The 17536-nt window shown below is 37.3% G+C and overlaps 3 protein-coding genes across 3 annotated transcripts in view; 2 read left to right on the top strand and 1 right to left on the bottom strand.

The window, feature by feature from the left end:
• The window catches only part of LOC102594538 (uncharacterized), a 20591-nt gene extending 7700 nt beyond the window's left edge, over positions 1 to 12891 (top strand). Inside the window, exons 3-10 of the mRNA XM_006365871.2 lie at positions 1139 to 1209; positions 1300 to 1388; positions 1479 to 1722; positions 2145 to 2257; positions 5158 to 5248; positions 10344 to 10472; positions 11398 to 11948; positions 12044 to 12891. Of these exons, the coding sequence (XP_006365933.1) occupies positions 1139 to 1209; positions 1300 to 1388; positions 1479 to 1722; positions 2145 to 2257; positions 5158 to 5248; positions 10344 to 10472; positions 11398 to 11948; positions 12044 to 12470 (1715 nt within the window). The 3' untranslated portion in view covers positions 12471 to 12891. The remainder of the gene's footprint in view (positions 1 to 1138; positions 1210 to 1299; positions 1389 to 1478; positions 1723 to 2144; positions 2258 to 5157; positions 5249 to 10343; positions 10473 to 11397; positions 11949 to 12043) is intronic.
• Positions 12892 to 12905: 14 nt separating this feature from the next.
• On the top strand, positions 12906 to 14828 carry LOC102594204 (uncharacterized). The gene is made up of 2 exons (XM_006365870.2): positions 12906 to 13456; positions 13552 to 14828. Exons 1-2 carry the CDS (start codon positions 12927 to 12929, stop codon positions 13976 to 13978), a joined length of 957 nt encoding a protein of 318 aa, XP_006365932.1. The 5' UTR covers positions 12906 to 12926; the 3' UTR covers positions 13979 to 14828.
• A 476-nt stretch (positions 14829 to 15304) lies between these two features.
• LOC102597403 (dimethylallylcistransferase, chloroplastic-like) lies at positions 15305 to 17297 on the bottom strand. Its single transcript, XM_006365877.2, has 3 exons — positions 16901 to 17297; positions 16416 to 16471; positions 15305 to 15895 (listed from the first exon to the last, which is right to left on the bottom strand). The coding sequence occupies exons 1-3, from the start codon at positions 17258 to 17260 to the stop codon at positions 15436 to 15438; spliced, it is 876 nt and encodes a 291-aa protein (XP_006365939.1). The 5' UTR covers positions 17261 to 17297; the 3' UTR covers positions 15305 to 15435.
• Positions 17298 to 17536: the final 239 nt, after the last annotated feature.

Genomic DNA, 17536 nt, shown 5'->3' with positions numbered 1-17536 from the left:
GGAACTCACAGAAAATTGAATAAATTTGTGGTTTCACAAGTTATAAATGTCACAATTTTCAAATAGGGCGTGAAAAAAAAAACCTAATAACTATTTTTTTCCTATCAGCATATACAATCTCAATAAGAAAATATTAGGTTCAAGGGGGGAGAGAAGGGATGATCAAATTTTTTATTTTTGATGAATCTTTTAATTAAGTTTGGGTCAAAAAATGTTGATATGGGTCGGGTGGGTAGAAAAAAATTTGGTGGGTTGGAATTTAAATTTATCCAATAGAAAGATGCCACATCATAACTAATAATAATAAAAAATTAAAAATAAAAGATGGTTAGTTTTAAGGGTAATAGTGGACCAAAAAGATGGATTGAGGGGTATATTTAACCCAATAGGTGGATGAGGGGTATTTTTGAACCTTTTCAAATAGTTCAGGGGTATTTTTGGCCCTTTTCCGAATATTTAATGATAAATTGCATAGTTGGAAACTCAATGAATATACTGCAACGTAATGTGTTATGTATAAAGCAAGAAATGAAGGCATTGGAGAGATTATCTTATGGTATCTAATGATGGTAATGGAGCAGCAGTAGTTTCTTCAGGAAACATTTTTGAACAAAAAGAGAAGATACTCTCTCCATTATTCGACAAATTGATGGTATTTGATTGGGCATGGAGTTTAAGAAAGAAATAAAGGCGTTTGACACGTAAGCTGAAAATGTATAACATACCATAAGTACTCTTAGTACAATGTTACCAAATATAGAAAGATTTAAATCTTTTTGGAACTAATAGGAAATGAAAGAGTAACATATAAAGTGGAATGGAGGGAATGTGCGCGCAAGTTGGCCTGGACATTACGGTTCTCAAAAAGGAAAAAAGGAATGGAGGGAGTACCATATTTTACTAAAGTTTAATGTGCTGTTGCTTTCTAGGTTACAGAGGTATAGAGTTTACACTTGGCAGTTATGGTCTACACTTCTAGTTACTTATAGGTTGGAGACTCTGGTCCAGGCTATCTGAGAATTGAAATTGACTTGCTGCCTTTGCCATTTTAAAGTTAACTGTGTTTTTTTTAACAACAATGTTAAGTACCTCCATCATCGGTTGGAACTGATTCTCTCTTTTCACCTATTTTGTTCAGTGTCTGTTGAACAGAACAATGGCTTCATCTATGCAAAAATATCTGGTAGTTTTGAGAAGATCAGGAACTCGGTATGCTCATTTTATTGTTGAAAAGACTTCTACCCTTTTTGCACCAAATTGTTGAGTGAAGAGTTCCTAACAGGTTATCCTTTCTCATAGATTGTTGATCTGGTTGCCATATCAAGACTTCTAAATGCCACACTTGTAATTCCAGAGATTCAAGAAAGTGCTCGTTCAAAAGGCATCAGGTCCTGGTTAATTTGACTTCAAAAATAAGGAGGATTTTTGTGATGCTTTATTTACATTCCTGAATTTTAAATTATATCTAATTTTTGCAGTTCCAATTTCAAGAGTTTTTCATACCTCTATAATGAGGATCAGTTTATAGCAGCCTTAGCAAATGATGTCACAATTGTGAAGAGTCTGCCACCTATCTTGAGGGAGGCTAGGAGACGGAAAGAGTATCAAATTTTTAAGCCCAAAAGTTCTGCTTCTCTAAGATTTTATTCGTCTGAAGTTTTACCTAGATTGAAGAAAGCAAAGGTCATTGGACTAATATTGACAGATGGAGGATGTCTACAGGTATGATTTTTGAGCCCAGTTTCAGGGCTTAAGCACACTGGTGACAACACTGCTTCACTCATCATCTTTACATCTAGGGACAAGTATATCTGGAGGTCGACGCTGGACATGAACAAACCATCTCAAGCGACCTTTCGTTTTATTCTTAATATGTACTACTTGCATTATTTGGATAATGTTGTCATTTTTAATCTTGTATGACTTCACATCCATCTTAGCATTCACATATCTGCATTCATTTAAATTAGCTGCCCAACATGCACTCGCATAACCTCCGGATTAAGAATATTTCATGCTTATTTTCTTAAGAGGAGAGTTTAACATGATCATTACTGATATTTCCCTATTTAATTTTTATGTGCCTAATGCTTAGTTTGTATTGGCCTAAAATGACCAGCTAATCAAGTTCAATTTCTTCTCAGTCTGCCCTTCCTTCTAGCATGGTTGAGTATCAAAGGCTTAGATGTCGCGTGTCATTTCATGCCCTTCAATTTCGCCCAGAAATTGAAGCTCTTGGAAAGCTCATGGTGGAAAGGTAAGGAATTGAAATTTTTTTACTCTTTATTTGCCATCTTAGTTATTATCATCTTCGGACTTAGTGTTTTTTGAACTAAAATGGTTTGCATCTGGTAATTGGTAGCTAATATTTGATTTAAAGAATTTGTTCTCATATTTTTTTCCAGTTCATAAAATAATATTGTTTTAAAAAATTTGTAACTTACGCACCCAAGGGTGTGGCTTAGTGGCCAATGAAGTGGTTGAGAGCCATGAGGTCTCAAGTTCAAATCCCAGTGGAGACAAAAAAAATAGAGGGTTCTTCCCATCTGTCCTGGCTTTGGTGGATAGAGTTACTTGGTACTTGTTGCTGATGGGATGTGACAGGTATCCTGTGGAATTAGTCGAGGTGCGTGAAAGCTGGTCCGGACACCATTATGATCAAAACAAAAAAAAAGAATATAACTTACCACCAGTATCTGAAGAATGTCTAAGCTTATACTTTTAAGGTTGGAAAGACATGTCTGGTGAAAGTGTAATTTTTTTATTCCTTAAATATCATGATGTCCTGGAAGATGAATCTTACTGATATGCTTGTTTAGATCTAAGTTGCACTAAGGGTTGAAGGACATCACAAGTAATGTTTCCGAAAGCAAAATTCTAAGAGAAAATGACGATGCATGAAAGTTTTAGGGAAAAGGGAGAAGCGACGTTCACCCATTTCTTAAATGAAATGCACAATCTTTTGAAAATACAAGCCCCCAGGCTTTGGTGTAGTGGTAAGAGCACCATGCGTGATATGTAGGTTTGGCGCACGTCACAGCTTTGTTTCCTGCTGCAGACAGAAGTCTGGTATTTTAGTAGAGAAGGGTAGAGGGGCAGGTCCTTTATCCACCGAGTTTCAATCCATGAGTCTCTGGTCCTCTGGGATTTCTCAGTTATCTGGAAAAAGAAGTTTATTGGAAAATATAAAAAAAGACCTAATGTATGAATTTGGTACTGATAATATCAAAATGCAATTAAAACTTGTATGTTCAACTCCTCAACTCTAACATCATTTAATCTATTTTCAAGATGGCCACAGAAAGACAACTTTCATTACAAAATTGACTCTCAAGATACAAATGATCAAACCATAAAGTGGATAACTTCAATTGGAAATTGATGGGCACCTTATAATTGATAAACCATAAAACGGAATGAATATGTAATCTTCAGTTTCATATTAAGTCCTCCAGTAATTTACTAACTACATTTACATAGCAGAAGAGAGAAGCAAATAAGAAGCCTAGAATCAATAGTTGCAGGAAAAAATGACCACATACTAGAAGATAAAGAAAGATTCATTGTTTGAGATGAAAAAGGAATCTTATTAAAGGAGGTTGCATTATGGTAGTATCAGAAGATGTCGGGTCACAAATTCGAGAAGAAAAAGAAGATAAATGATGAGAAAGAGGATGCCGAAGCACACATGGAGTGGAGCTCTACAATTTAGCACTCAAGATCCTTAACTTTTACCCCCCTTTTCTCTTTTCGTCTTTTCCTACTCTAAAATCAGATTGAATGCCTATCTTAGGTTCACTTTGTGTCTCATTAAAGTATGAAGGCAATAACTATTTAGCACTCAAGATCCTTAACTCTTACCCCCCTTTTTCTCTTTTTGTCTTTTCCTCTAAAATCAGATTGAATGCCCATGTTAGGTCCACTTTGTGTCTCGTTGAAGTATGAAGACAATAACTATTTGCTTCACATGACTCTATCAATTTGAACAATGAGCTGATACTTCTAATATACTAATCTTATTGACGCTGCAAAGGTTGAAGCCATTATTATGTTAAATAAGACCAGGTGATGACCAGTAACACTAATCATACTAATACTGGGAAGGTTGAAGTCGTTATAATATTTACGGTGAAAATTTTGTTTGGTAAATGTATGGACTTATTTGGTGGGACCATACATTTTTCTTATTGCATAAACAAGTTGTTATATGGTGTGGAATTCAATTCTCACAGAAGACAATCTGAGAAGGAGGAATTAGATTGTTGTGAGTTCACATTACAGATGCAAAAAAGATGAAGAATGTGCAGATTACTAACTGTTGCATTGTAGAGCGACTTCACAAGTATGGGCAGTGATATTCTTCAGAAGATATCAATTGGGTTCTACTGAATAGTGTGCTACTCAGTTGAAGAATAAGGAAGTACAGTGACTGAGAGGAAAGCAGTGTGGAAAGCTAGTCCACTGTGCATTTTTTGAACATTTGGTATGAAAGGAATAGGAAGTTGGTTCAACACTATGAAGAAGAGCTCAAGAAATATGAAAAAGAACTTGCTTTTTCATATATTTTAATTTGAGGAAAGAATATCTTTCATGTAGATAGTTGGATAGGCTTGAGAGAACATCAAGTCTAGCCTACATACTCACCTTATATTTTTAGATGTGCCCTTGGTTTTAACAAAGAACAAATTTGTATGGTACTGGCGAAAGATATAGCTAAACAAGTAAGTTCAACTTAGGACCAGATTTCTGATTTAATTCAATTACTAGTTTACCAGTACAAAAAAAGGCTAGACATTTTCACATGGACTAGGCAGCTGAGAGTTCTGCTTGGCTTGCTCAAAATTACCCACTTAGACTTAAATACACACATTTTCGCTGGCTTTTTGGTGCAGTATGGTGGGTATACATGAAGTGGATACTTTAATAGACTTTTCCCCATCATTACATGTGCAGTAAACAAATTGAGTATTTGTATCTTCCCTAATGCAAATTTCCAGCACTTGGTGCTGGTCAGTGAACAAAATGAAATTACATATGAAATGAAAGTTTATCTGATCAACTTCTTGCCTCTTTCTTTTACCTTTTCTTTTTGGGTTGCATGGAGAGTTTTTGTTTGTCTTGTCAACAGATGATAAAAATATTTATTCCTCTCTGCAGGTTACGAGCTTCAGGTCAATCTTACCTTGCCTATCATCCTGGGCTTAAGAGAGATGCCCTAGCCTATCATGGTTGTGCTGAAATATTTCAGGTTCCTAACTTTTTCTTTATCTATGTACTCTCTTAACCTGATTGAGGTTATATCCTACTTGGAATGTCTAATCAGTACATCTCCGCTTGAAAATGTAATAATTTTGGTATATTCTGGTGACTTGTTCTGGAAATTAGCACAACAAAGACATATCCGTCTTCAAAGTGTGGTGTGGGTGCCAATGCAGAGAACAGGGGGATGATACATGACAAAACAAGGTTATTTGGTTCACATGTGTAAATATAAGTTAGCGTAAGTGTCATGGGCTTTCTCTTATCTTGTAGCTAGTATCAACTCTAGCTTGTGTTCTTGAATTCCCTTCCGTTCTTGTGTTCTTGGGAAATGCAAGACTTGTGCATGAGGATCTGATGGTCCTAAAGATTCCACAAACAGTTACAATTGCCAAGACCACTCTACATTGATGAGAATCTGGGATTAGAATCAGCAGCATATTCTTATTCCCTACATAATATGTTTGGTTCAAACAAGTCTTCAAATCAAAACAGGTTTGATTGAACCAATGGGAGGGGAAGAGAAATGGGGGAAGGAGACCTGTTAAATTTACTTAAAAAGGAGGATTTATCATTGCCACATCCTTTTTGGCATGACAAGAACGAGTGGATGAGAATTGAGATTTACTTCTTTCTTTTTGTCCAATTCTGGAGGTGTTTCTCCTCTCTTTGCTTAATTACTTCATAACCATACTAAGAAATTGATCTGAGTTTTGCCCAGCCCCAAATGATCAATCAAATGGATAAACTAAGGCAAAAGGACTAATCAGATGCAAGTGTAGCAAAGGGAAAGAATCCCAAGTGTTGAATCCCACAGAGAATAAGCACAAATAGCTTCTAATAGGATTATCACCCTACTTCCTAAAACTAAACAAGAAACAAAGATGGATTGAGAACTTAAATAAAAACAAACTAAACAGTAGATTAAATGGATTAATGTATGAAGCAAAAGGCAATCTGGTTAAATTGGGGAGTGTTTACTACAGAGAAAAGAGCAGTCAGGATCTGGGCCAAGGATTTGAGGGCTCAATCTTTAAGCTTGCAGCACCAGTGGCTTTGGAGATTCATCATGGAAGATGGGGCTTTGTTGAAGGAAGTTATTGTTATGACATATGAGCTTCTCAATCCCTGAATTGCCAAGCAATCACAATTTTCTAGTATTTTTGGCATCTGGAAATATTTGAGAGCATAATTGAACTCTTTTTGGCATAACACTTCTGAAGTTGTTGGCAATGGCATAAAAGCGAGTTTTTTGGATAGACACATGGCCTGGTCAATCACCTCAAAAGGAGCAATATCCACTCTTTTCACTGTGGCGCAAGACTATGAAGCCAGAATTTCAAATTACAGATCAGACCACGGATGAAAAATCATTTTTAGGTGGCATATAACTGATTGAGAAATAGTCTCTGGACACTAATTTCCAATGCCCCTCCTTCAACCTTCCTTTTCTTCCACAAAATCATAATGTCAGTTATTAAGGTGGAAAGTTCTGAATTATTCCTTCCATTCTATTTCCTGATGCTTCTGATTTTGTGGCCTCACATGCTATATTTAGATAATCTTTCATTTCTCAACCTGTCTTTTCAAGTATAGGTGTGGCTAATTGTCATTCATTTGAATCGTTTGAGAAATACTGAAAATGAAAGAAAGTGATTATGACTGTAGTTCTGGACTGGGAAGTGAGTTAATCATTCTATTGAGGGGAATATAAAAGAGAAAAGGAAAAAGAAAAAAAAGAAGGGCAGAGAAAGAGGCAATATTAGCAGTGTGAAGCAAGGGAGAGTATTGCTGCAGTTAATCTGTTGAGCCTAACTGGTCTAATGAACCTAATGATGCCTTTTCCCTTTTAAAGAACAATTGATATCAGGGGGTACCTTTACATGGAGAAAAGGAGACAGGCAAGACGTAGCAGCAAAACTGGATAGGTTCCTATTCTCATAAGAATGGGAAGTATCCTTCAAGAAAATCAAGCAAACTATTATGCCTAGAATCACTTCTGATCACAATCTGCTGCTACTAGAATGTGGAAACTGGGAAAGGTCATTATCCTATTTTAAATTCGAAAATTGGTGGTTGCAAACTGAGAAATTCAATGCAAGAGTTAAGGGGTGGTGGGATTCTGAATCTTATACAGGAAGACCATATTACATTCTAGTTTGCAAGTTGAAAGCCCTCAAAGTGAAGTTGAAAGAATGGAGCAGAACTGTTCAAGGCAACCTAGGTCTACAGAAACAAAACATTTTAAACCAACTTTCTGATTTTGATGTGATCCAGGATCAAAGATGCTTATCTGATGATGAGTCTTTTCTAAGAGCTGTTCTAACAGTAGAATTGGAGGAGGTGGCAAAAAGAGAGGAAGTGGCATGGAGGCAAAGATCCAGGGCTGTATGGTTGAAAGAGGGGGATAAAAATACAAAAGTTTTTTCACAAAACAGCAAATTGTCGCAAAGATACAACAACATTGATAGTCTTTTGATCAATGGGACTACTGTATCTGAGCCAGCAGTGATCAGGGAGGAGATCATAGGTTTTTCCCAAAACCTTTATAGAAAGAATGAGCACTGGAGACCTCAGTTCAACCCCAAAGATCAAGCTATGTTGAATGAGGAAGATAACTTATTGTTGCAAAGTCAATTTGGAGAACAGGAGATCAAAGAATGTGTTTGCCTGTGCAGGAGATAAGGCCCCTGGCCCAGATGGTTTTACTATGGCATTTTTCATACATTGTTGGGAGGTGGTGAAGACAAATGTAATAGCAGCCATTCAGAATTTCCATGGTCAAGGTTACTTTGAAAAAAAGCTTAAATGCTACTTTCATAGCTTTGATCCCTAAAAAGATGGGTGCATCAAAATTTAAGGATGTTATGCTCATTAGTCTGATTGGCAGCATCTATAAAATCATATCCAAGATCCTAACAGAAAGGCTTAAGAAAGTGATGTTTAAGTTGGTGGATAAACATCAACTAGCTTTCATTAAGGGTAGGCAGATCATGGATGCCATTCTTATTGCCAGTGAATGTGTGGATGTGAGGAACTTAACAAAGTCCTTGGGATCCTATGTAAGTTGGATATAGAAAAGGCTTTTGATCATCTCAACTGGAACTTTCTCTGGAACACACTTGAGAGGATGGGTTTTGGAAATAGGTGGATAAAATGGTTAAAATACTCAGTGTTCTCAGTATTAATTAATGGTACCCCTTTTGGGAGAGATCCTCTTTTCCCTTTCCTTTTTATACTTGCTATGGGAGGATTGAGTGATATGTTGAAAGCAGCACAATCAAACAATAAGATCAAGGGCTTCTGGACGAATGATAGTGATATTCTGGGATTAAATATCTCCCACTACTTACAGTAAGCATGCAGATGACACTTAAGTGTTCTGTGGTGCAGAGAAAGAGCAACTAAAGCATCTAAGGGTCATTTTTATTCTGTTCGAAGCTATTTCCGGATTACACATAAACTGGGGTAAAAGTTTTGTCTACCCAGTGAATGAAGGTCCAGATATCAATAGTCTAGCTAGTATCCTAGGAGGTAAAGTAGGAGAACTACCTACTACCTATCTAGGGATGCCTCTGGGAGCAAAAAGTAAATCCAAGAATATATGGAATGCAGTGGTGGAAAAATGTGAAAAGAAGCTGGCAAATCGGAGAAGCCAATACTTATCTTTGGGTGGAAGATTGACTTTAATCAATAGTGTGCTTGATGCTATGCCAACTTACATGATGTCATTATTTCCTTTGCCAGGGTGTGTCTTAAAGAAGTTAGACTCCATCCGGAGGAACATTTTATGGCAAGGAAATGGAGAGGGGGGAAAAGAAGCATCACTTGGTGAAATGGGATGCTGTCATCAACAACAAAAAATGAGGAGGAATGGGTATAAAGCACCTCAAAGTACAGAACCAGAGTCTTCTCTTGAAGTGGCTATGGAGGTTTGTCTCTGGAGAACAGAGTTTGTGGAAAGAAGTTATAGCTTCCAGATATACAATGAAAGACCTATGGATTACTAAGGAAGCTACAAGCCCTTATGGGGTAGGTTTATGGAAAACAATCAGGATTTAGTGGCCTAAAATATGGAGAAATTCAACAATTCAAATAGGAAACGGAAGGAGGGCATCATTCTGGAATGATATGTGGGTTGATCAATACCCCTTGAAACAGTTGTACCCTGTAATCTACTATCTGAACCAACAGAAGGAGGCAACAATAGCAGATGTCAGGGCCAATCAAGGATGAAACCTCTCTTTCAGGAGAAGGTTGAATGACTGGGAAATAGACAACCTCACAGATTTCTTCAATTCTTTGGAGCATACCAATAACCTTGACACAAATGAAGACAGTCTACAATGGCTGAGAGCCAAAAATGGGAAATTCACAGTAAAATCAGCTTACAAACCCCTTGAGGTCAGTTGCAATGCTCTTATCATGGCCTTGGAAGATGATATGGAAGGTAAAGATACCCCACAAGGTGGCTTGTTTCACCTGGTTGGTAGCCAGGAAAGCAGTACTAACTCAGGACAATCTAATGAAAAGGGGAAGGGAATTATGTTCCAGATGCTTTTTTTGTGAAAGAGAAACAGAGACAACAAACCATCTCTTCATTCGCTGTAGAGTGACACTGAAATTGTGGCATGCGTTTTTTACCTTGAGGGGTATCAGTTGGTCCATGCCAAGGCATACATCAGAAGCCCTAACAGGATGGAATAGAGAAGGAAACATGTCAGGCCATAAGGAGAGATGGAAGATTGTCCCTGCTTGCATCTGGTGGACAATATGGAAGGAAAGGAACCACAGATGTTTTGAAAACAAGAGCATCCCTTTCTGCTTGAAACTGAATTGCCTTATAAACTTTTATTTTTGGTGCAACTATGTACTCCCCAGAAAGGTGGAGGATATTACTCACTTTTTAGATAGTTTAGGAGTAAAGGTGATAGATATATTTGGTTTTGCTAACTTTAACTCCTGATGTAATTACTACTGAAATACACTATTGGTGTGTTTTGTCTATAAAATGTTGAACTTTCTAAAAAAACACAACTGCTGATATCATGACACCTGTAATATATTGCTTTCTCTTGGTGTAGGATGTTCACACAGAACTTATACAATACAGGAGGGCCCAGATGATTAAACAAGGAATTATCAGTGAAGAACTTAATGTTGACTCACATGCTCGGAAGAGAAATGGATCGTGCCCACTCATGCCAGAAGAGGTACTTTTTGAATTTTCTCTTTAAATCTTCGTCAAAAGTTTATTCATCTGGCTCAAAGTAAAGTTTTTATAAGTAGCTTTATACAATATATTACATTTTAAGCTACCTTTTGATGCAGAGACTTTTTAGATAGCATCCATGCAGTGCACATTTTTTCTTCTTTTTTTGCTAATTAGTGCATTTTGTTACCATCTCATAGTTTAATCTCCAGTTCAAACTTCTTTAAATACAGTATAGGGGTCTTCATGTTCCTAGATTTACTTTATGCTCTAGATTCTTTTCTCACAACTAGGAAGAGATTTTGCGAGTTCCTTATTTGCTTGCCAATTGATGCAGAGATGAGATATTAAGGCACTGTAAAGATCAAAACAGTTTTTTTTCGGTAAAATAAGAAGTATTATTCATGTAAAAATAATAAACAACATATAGATAATGCTCTTACAGGTTACATTCAAAAAAGAGAGTAAAGACTTTACAAAAAGTGTGTTAGTTTAGCCAATGAATTTGCTGCTAATAGTTTAAGATGTCGGGACATCCACCTGCTAGCTATCTTCTATATCGTGGAATAAATCAAGATTGCCTTAGGCTGAGACATTAATAGCTTGTTTCTGGAGATATTTTCTCAGAGGAGCTGCTGATAATTCAAACCCTCTTTGTTGTTCATTGATTGAGCTTGGGAAGGTTGATGCAAATGCTCTATTATAATCCCAGGCTCTTTCGTTCACAGAATCGCATGTTCTGTTCTTTCTCAAAAGAAAAAAGAGAGTTAAATACCTCAAAACCCTGTTAATTATTCACATTTTGTTAGTTTAATACTTAAACCATCGGATGTTGCTGTTACCCCTAGAACTATAGCATTTCCTATGTAAAACCTCCCTGCAGTCGTTCTATTTCTTAATTCTTCATACATTTTTGCAAATTTTAGGTTGGCCTTCTGCTTCGAGCCATGGGTTATCCACCTAGGACAAGAATATTCCTATCAGGTTCTGAAACCTTTGGCGGACAACGGGTTATGATTCCTTTACGCGCCATGTACACCAATTTAGTTGATCGTACTTCTTTGTGCAGCAAAACAGAGCTAGCCAATTTAGTTGGCCCTGAAACCCCCCTTATTCCTGATCCTGATCAGTTTTTACCAGTAAAAAGTTCAAATCAACTAAAATCAGAATGGGACAAGTCTGGTCCCCGCCCAAGGCCTCTACCACCTCCTCCTGATCGACCTATTTATCGACATGAAAAAGAAGGCTGGTATGGGTGGGTTGCAGAGAAAGATAAGGAACCAGAACCTTCTCTCAATGATCAGAGGGAGCAAGCACACCGACTGCTATGGGATGCTCTTGATTACATAGTCTCGGTGGACGCTGAAGTTTTTTTCCCTGGTTTTGACAATGATGGTAGTGGGCCTGATTTTGCTAGCTTGGTGATGGGACACCGACTTTATGAGATGGCATCTGCAAGAACATTTCGGCCAAACAGGTAAAACTAACAACACTCCTGGTCCTTTCTTTGTTTGGTGTTTACTATTTCTTTTTATTTACCATCACTTTCTAAAATGTATCTTGTATATGCAGGAAATATCTTGCAGAGCTCTTTAATACTACCGTCGATCATCTTTATTATCCACCTCGTAATTGGACTTTTGCTGTCAGAGAACATCTCAACAAAAGCCTGGCAGAAGAGGGCCTTTTGAAGGAATCTAATCTATCAAAAACAAAGTTTTTCCTCTCTCACCCTATTCCAGAATGCTCATGTTCAACTGTCAAGGCTACTGATATTGTGCATTCAGGAAAGAACAACAATCTCCATCTGTTGTTTGAAGGGCAGGATGAGTGCCCCAAATGGATGCAACAACTAAGAACTCAAGAGGCTAAAGCTGATGAAGTTGATTCTCAAGAAGATGAGATTGATTTAAACGGGCAGTCAGAATCGGAAGGATACAATGGAACTGATGCAATTCCATCCCTGGAACAGGATGAGGAAATGGATCCTGATGATTAGGATTAGATGTACATATCTTGCCTTCATTTTCTTGTTCATTTCCCTCTATGCCACCGACGTCAAGCCCCACTCTGGATTAATCTTTTCTAAGAGTGTAAAAACTTACAGCAGCAGCATGCTGCTTTTGGAATGTCTGGAAGCACTCCCAATTTTTTTGGGGCCAAATTAACTGCAAGCACAGTTCTTCAAATGTGCTTTAGAAGAATCCGTGCAGTCTGCTTAGAGTTCATTGCTTGGCATCTGGACTCCATTGGTCTCTTCCTTAGAACTCTCCCTCTTTCTCTCCAAGCAGGACAAGTTTTCTCATCTTCTACAGGTATACAGCATACAAAAGATGTCTAAATTTCTAGTACTTTGCGACTGCACAAAGCAAAAGTGACACTGTGAAGCCATATATAGTTGACAACGATTCTTTGATTTTCATTTCACATTTAGGTTGGCCTTCTGCTTCGAGCCATGGGTTATCCACCTAGGACAAGAATATTCCTATCAGGTTCTGAAACCTTTGGCGGACAACGGGTTATGATTCCTTTACGCGCCATGTACACCAATTTAGTTGATCGTACTTCTTTGTGCAGCAAAACAGAGCTAGCCAATTTAGTTGGCCCTGAAACCCCCCTTATTCCTGATCCTGATCAGCTTTTACCAGTAAAAAGTCCAAATCAACTAAAATCAGAATGGGACAAGTCTGGTCCCCGCCCAAGGCCTCTACCACCTCCTCCTGATCGACCTATTTATCGACATGAAAAAGAAGGCTGGTATGGGTGGGTTGCAGAGAAAGATAAGGAACCAGAACCTTCTCTCAATGATCAGAGGGAGCAAGCACACCGACTGCTATGGGATGCTCTTGATTACATAGTCTCGGTGGACGCTGAAGTTTTTTTCCCTGGTTTTGACAATGATGGTAGTGGGCCTGATTTTGCTAGCTTGGTGATGGGACACCGACTTTATGAGATGGCATCTGCAAGAACATTTCGGCCAAACAGGTAAAACTAACAACACTCCTGGTCCTTTCTTTGTTTGGTGTTTACTATTTCTTTTTATTTACCATCACTTTCTAAAATGTATCTTGTATATGCAGGAAATATCTTGCAGAGCTCTTTAATACTACCGTCGATCATCTTTATTATCCACCTCGTAATTGGACTTTTGCTGTCAGAGAACATCTCAACAAAAGCCTGGCAGAAGAGGGCCTTTTGAAGGAATCTAATCTATCAAAAACAAAGTTTTTCCTCTCTCACCCTATTCCAGAATGCTCATGTTCAACTGTCAAGGCTACTGATATTGTGCATTCAGGAAAGAATAACAATCTCCATATGTTGTTTGAAGGGCAGGATGAGTGCCCCAAATGGATGCAACAACTAAGGACTCAAGAGGCTAATGCTGATGAAGTTGATTCTCAAGAAGATGAGATTGATTTAAACGGGCAGTCAGAATCGGAAGGATACAATGGAACTGATGCAATTCCATCCCTGGAACAGGATGAGGAAATGGATCCTGATGATTAGGATTAGATGTACATATCTTGCCTTCATTTTCTTGTTCATTTCCCTCTATGCCACCGACGTCAAGCCTCACTCTGGATTAATATTTTCTAAGAGAGTAAAAAACTTACAGCAGCAGCATGCTGCTTTTGGAATGTCTGGAAGCACTCCCAATTTTTTTGGGGCCAAATTAACTGCAAGCACAGTTCTTCAAATGTGCTTTAGAAGAATCCGTGCAGTCTGCTTAGAGTTCATTGCTTGGCATCTGGACTCCATTGGTCTCTTCCTTAGAACTCTCCCTCTTTCTCTCCAAGCAGGACAAGTTTTCTCATCTTCTACAGGTATACAGCATACAAAAGATGTCTAAATTTCTAGTACTTTGCGACTGCACAAAGCAAAAGTGACACTGTGAAGCCATATATAGTTGACAACGATTCTTTGATTTTCATTTCACATCTTAAATGTTTTTAAAGTAGATGTTCGAACCTTTTGGCTATTGAGTGGTTTCGAATGCAACTAGCTTTACAGTATATTGAAATTGTCTCTAGAGGAGTAAAGACCTAGTAGGAAATGTAGTAGTGGAGGACCTGCAGAATAATGGTGCCTATGCCATAAGCTGAAGTCACATGGTGCAAGTCCGTTGGCCTTGTTCAAGCTCCAAAAGTTATATGGCTAAACAATACATACCGCCTACGGGGATACAACAATTACTTCTCAAAATGGTGCTGAGACTTGTTGGCTGCTGCCTAGAATTTGCAGAGCCAGTTGTGGTGTATTCATGTTGGGACTATATTTCTTAGTGATTTTCTTTTCGGAAATTGTAAGCATGGCGATCACGATTATAGTAAAATAGTACTACTATGTTAGAGAAGCAGATTTAGGATTGTCATTGAGGCCGCTTCAGTACTTTTTGACCTATAACTAATTCTTGCATTAGGGTAGGCTGTCCACATCACACCCCTTGGGGTGTTGTCCTTCTATAAGGCGAGCGGGATGTTTTGTGCACCTAGCTAACCTTTTAATGAGGTTGCTTCAGCAGTAGTTCATCTCCATATTAAAATTAATTACCACGCCCATTATCTACACACGTCAAAGGTCATAATAGATCACACTAGCAGTATTGCATACAACAACATACCACATACACAGTGAAATTTCATAAAGTGAGGTGTGGATGTATGCAGGCATTACCATAACTCTCCGAGGTAGGGAGGCTGTTTTCGAAAGACCCTTGGCTCAAGCAAATCAAAGCAGTAATTAAAAGAAAAAGGTAGTGGAGAGAAACATGATAACTAATAACAAAGCAATGCGGACAAATATGCAAGCAACTTTAACAACAACAACAAGGTGTGATCATCTAAATACACTAAACAACAGATCCACCGATTACATGAATAGGCTAATACCACAACCAACTAGCAGTATTTATTTGGCTGATAGGTTCATGAAACACACACCACACACAAAATAAGAGTAATGTTTCAATATGTGTGTCCACCAAAACGTCTATGTCTTCGTTGAAAGGAAAATATGGCCTCCAAGAAAGCTTCTTCTCCAAAGTCAGGAAAGAGTGTATTTGTAAAATACAATTCAGAGTAAGCTAGCTGCCACAATAAGAAGTTACTGATTCTTTGTTCACCTCCAGTCCTTATGAGTAAATCAGGTTTTGGGAACTTGGCACAATTGGTAGTTAGTTCTTGTTCAAATAATGTGTTGTCAATATCTTCTAATTGTATAAGACCATCCTTCACTTTACTTGCAATGTTTTTGGTTGCTTGTAACATGTCATAATGTCCTCCATAGTTTAGTGCCAACATAAGATGAAGTCCTTCATTGGCTTTAGTGGCTTCTTCTGTTAACTCTATGCCTTTCTGTAATTTTGTGGGAAGTTTGGATTTACCTCCAATAACTGACACCCGTACCCCAAGCCTTGTGCTCAGCCTGGAATATAATCATGAAATTTAAAATATCGAGCTCTACGTTTAAAACTTTCAACACAGTCATTTTTTAGTAGCTCGTAACAAAATTGAAAAGCAGTAATACGTTATTTTTTCAGTCATACACAATTGTTTGCATATTTTATTGATCGTTAAAGTAAGATAAATATATCTCTGTCTTTTTTGAAGAATTATCAAACTATTATTCTTTAGGTAAATCGATTAATAGTTCTTGTATAATTCTAGTTTTAGTGTCTCTTGTTGAAGTGTGTAATCATCTTGTATATATGATACTTATATGATTATGCCCCTTAGGTGCTAGCGTGGTTACTTTTTTTTTTGTGGGCCAAATACGTAATTTTTAATAATGGGTGGGCTCAGAGAATCAAATCCACAACCTCTTTCTGCTTTGATGTTATATTGAAACGTATGACAAATTTAATCTAAAAATTTAAAAAGATAGAGAAGAGGTATGCATTTTGATTGTATTATGGTTCAATATACACCAAACAAATAAATATTACCTCATAAATTCTTCAAAGAACTCTTCGAATAGTTGCATCAAGAAATCAACCTCCTCCTGTTCAAAGTTAAATTGTCATTCTTGAATAACGGAGAGAGAAAATTATTCAAAATCACATAAAAACAAGTCGCAAAACCGTACGCGTTAAATTGCAAATAAAAATAAATTACTCTCGAGTATTATAATGCGGCAACAAGTTTGGCTAAACTTAATAATTTAGTTCAAACATTATATTTATTTTAAAGATTTATTGAATATATATATAAATTATTATCTAACAATTTAAAAAGATTCGAATCCACCATTCATAAACCTTCAAATTTTGCCTCCACCTCTTAGTATTATAACTAAACAATTATATTCACGTGCCAACATACTTTGCATGCGTTTAGCTTACTTTTTGATGCGAATCATAAATTACGGCGCCAAAGGTATGAGGATAAATTATGAATAATTTTAAATTCTAAATTCGTCTCTGATACACACCTTGGAACGATTCCAATTTTCAGTAGAGAAAGCAAAAGCAGTGATAACTTGTATTCTAAGTTTGGAAGAAATGTTGCAAATATTCTTGAGATTAGGAGTAAGAAATTTGTGACCCTCTTGCACTGCTAAACCTCTAGCCTTAGCCCATCTCCTGTTCCCATCCATTATTATAGCAACATGTTTAGGTATAAGCTCTGAATTATGAATTATTTCGATACTATGACGACGGTCATCATCGATGCTCAGTGAGTTTGAAATCTTGAAGAAATGACCACCTCGACCACCACATATTGACGATGGAAGAGTATATAAATTATAAGAGCTCTTGGATATTGGCCTCCCTGCAAACAAAGAGCTCATTTCCTCAACTTTTGTTTTTGGTTCTAAGTTAGGTAGAGTTGAGCAAGTATAGGTCTCAATGGAACTAATCAATGCATTATATGTTTCAATATATAATAGGGCATGATGGATGTGAGTTGAAAGCACATAGCACTAATTATATCCTCATTGAATTTATGGTTATCTATTTCTTTTTATTTGTAAACAAAGACAATATATTAATAAAACTTAATATGCATCAATACATGGTCGTGACAGAGAGGGGTAACTACTAATAAGGTTACAAGGAGGGGAGTT

This window comes from Solanum tuberosum, unplaced genomic scaffold, assembly GCF_000226075.1.
Source record: "Solanum tuberosum cultivar DM 1-3 516 R44 unplaced genomic scaffold, SolTub_3.0 scf00579, whole genome shotgun sequence".
Classification (NCBI taxonomy): domain Eukaryota; kingdom Viridiplantae; phylum Streptophyta; class Magnoliopsida; order Solanales; family Solanaceae; genus Solanum; species Solanum tuberosum.
This window is presented reverse-complemented; position numbering and strand designations above follow the sequence as displayed.

Bases quoted from the DNA above. Each gene is read 5' to 3' on its own strand.
- LOC102597403 (XM_006365877.2), bottom strand. From the start codon at position 17,260: ATGAGCTCTTTGTTTGCAGGGAGGCCAATATCCAAGAGCTCTTATAAT. The intron at 16,472-16,900 runs GTGTGTATCAGA...AACTTTGAACAG, and splicing joins AAAATTGGAATCGTTCCAAG to GAGGAGGTTGATTTCTTGAT. The intron at 15,896-16,415 runs GTAATATTTATT...ATTATATTCCAG, and splicing joins TTCTTTGAAGAATTTATGAG to GCTGAGCACAAGGCTTGGGG.
- LOC102594204 (XM_006365870.2), top strand. From the start codon at position 12,927: ATGGGTTATCCACCTAGGACAAGAATATTCCTATCAGGTTCTGAAACC. The intron at 13,457-13,551 runs GTAAAACTAACA...TTGTATATGCAG, and splicing joins AGAACATTTCGGCCAAACAG to GAAATATCTTGCAGAGCTCT.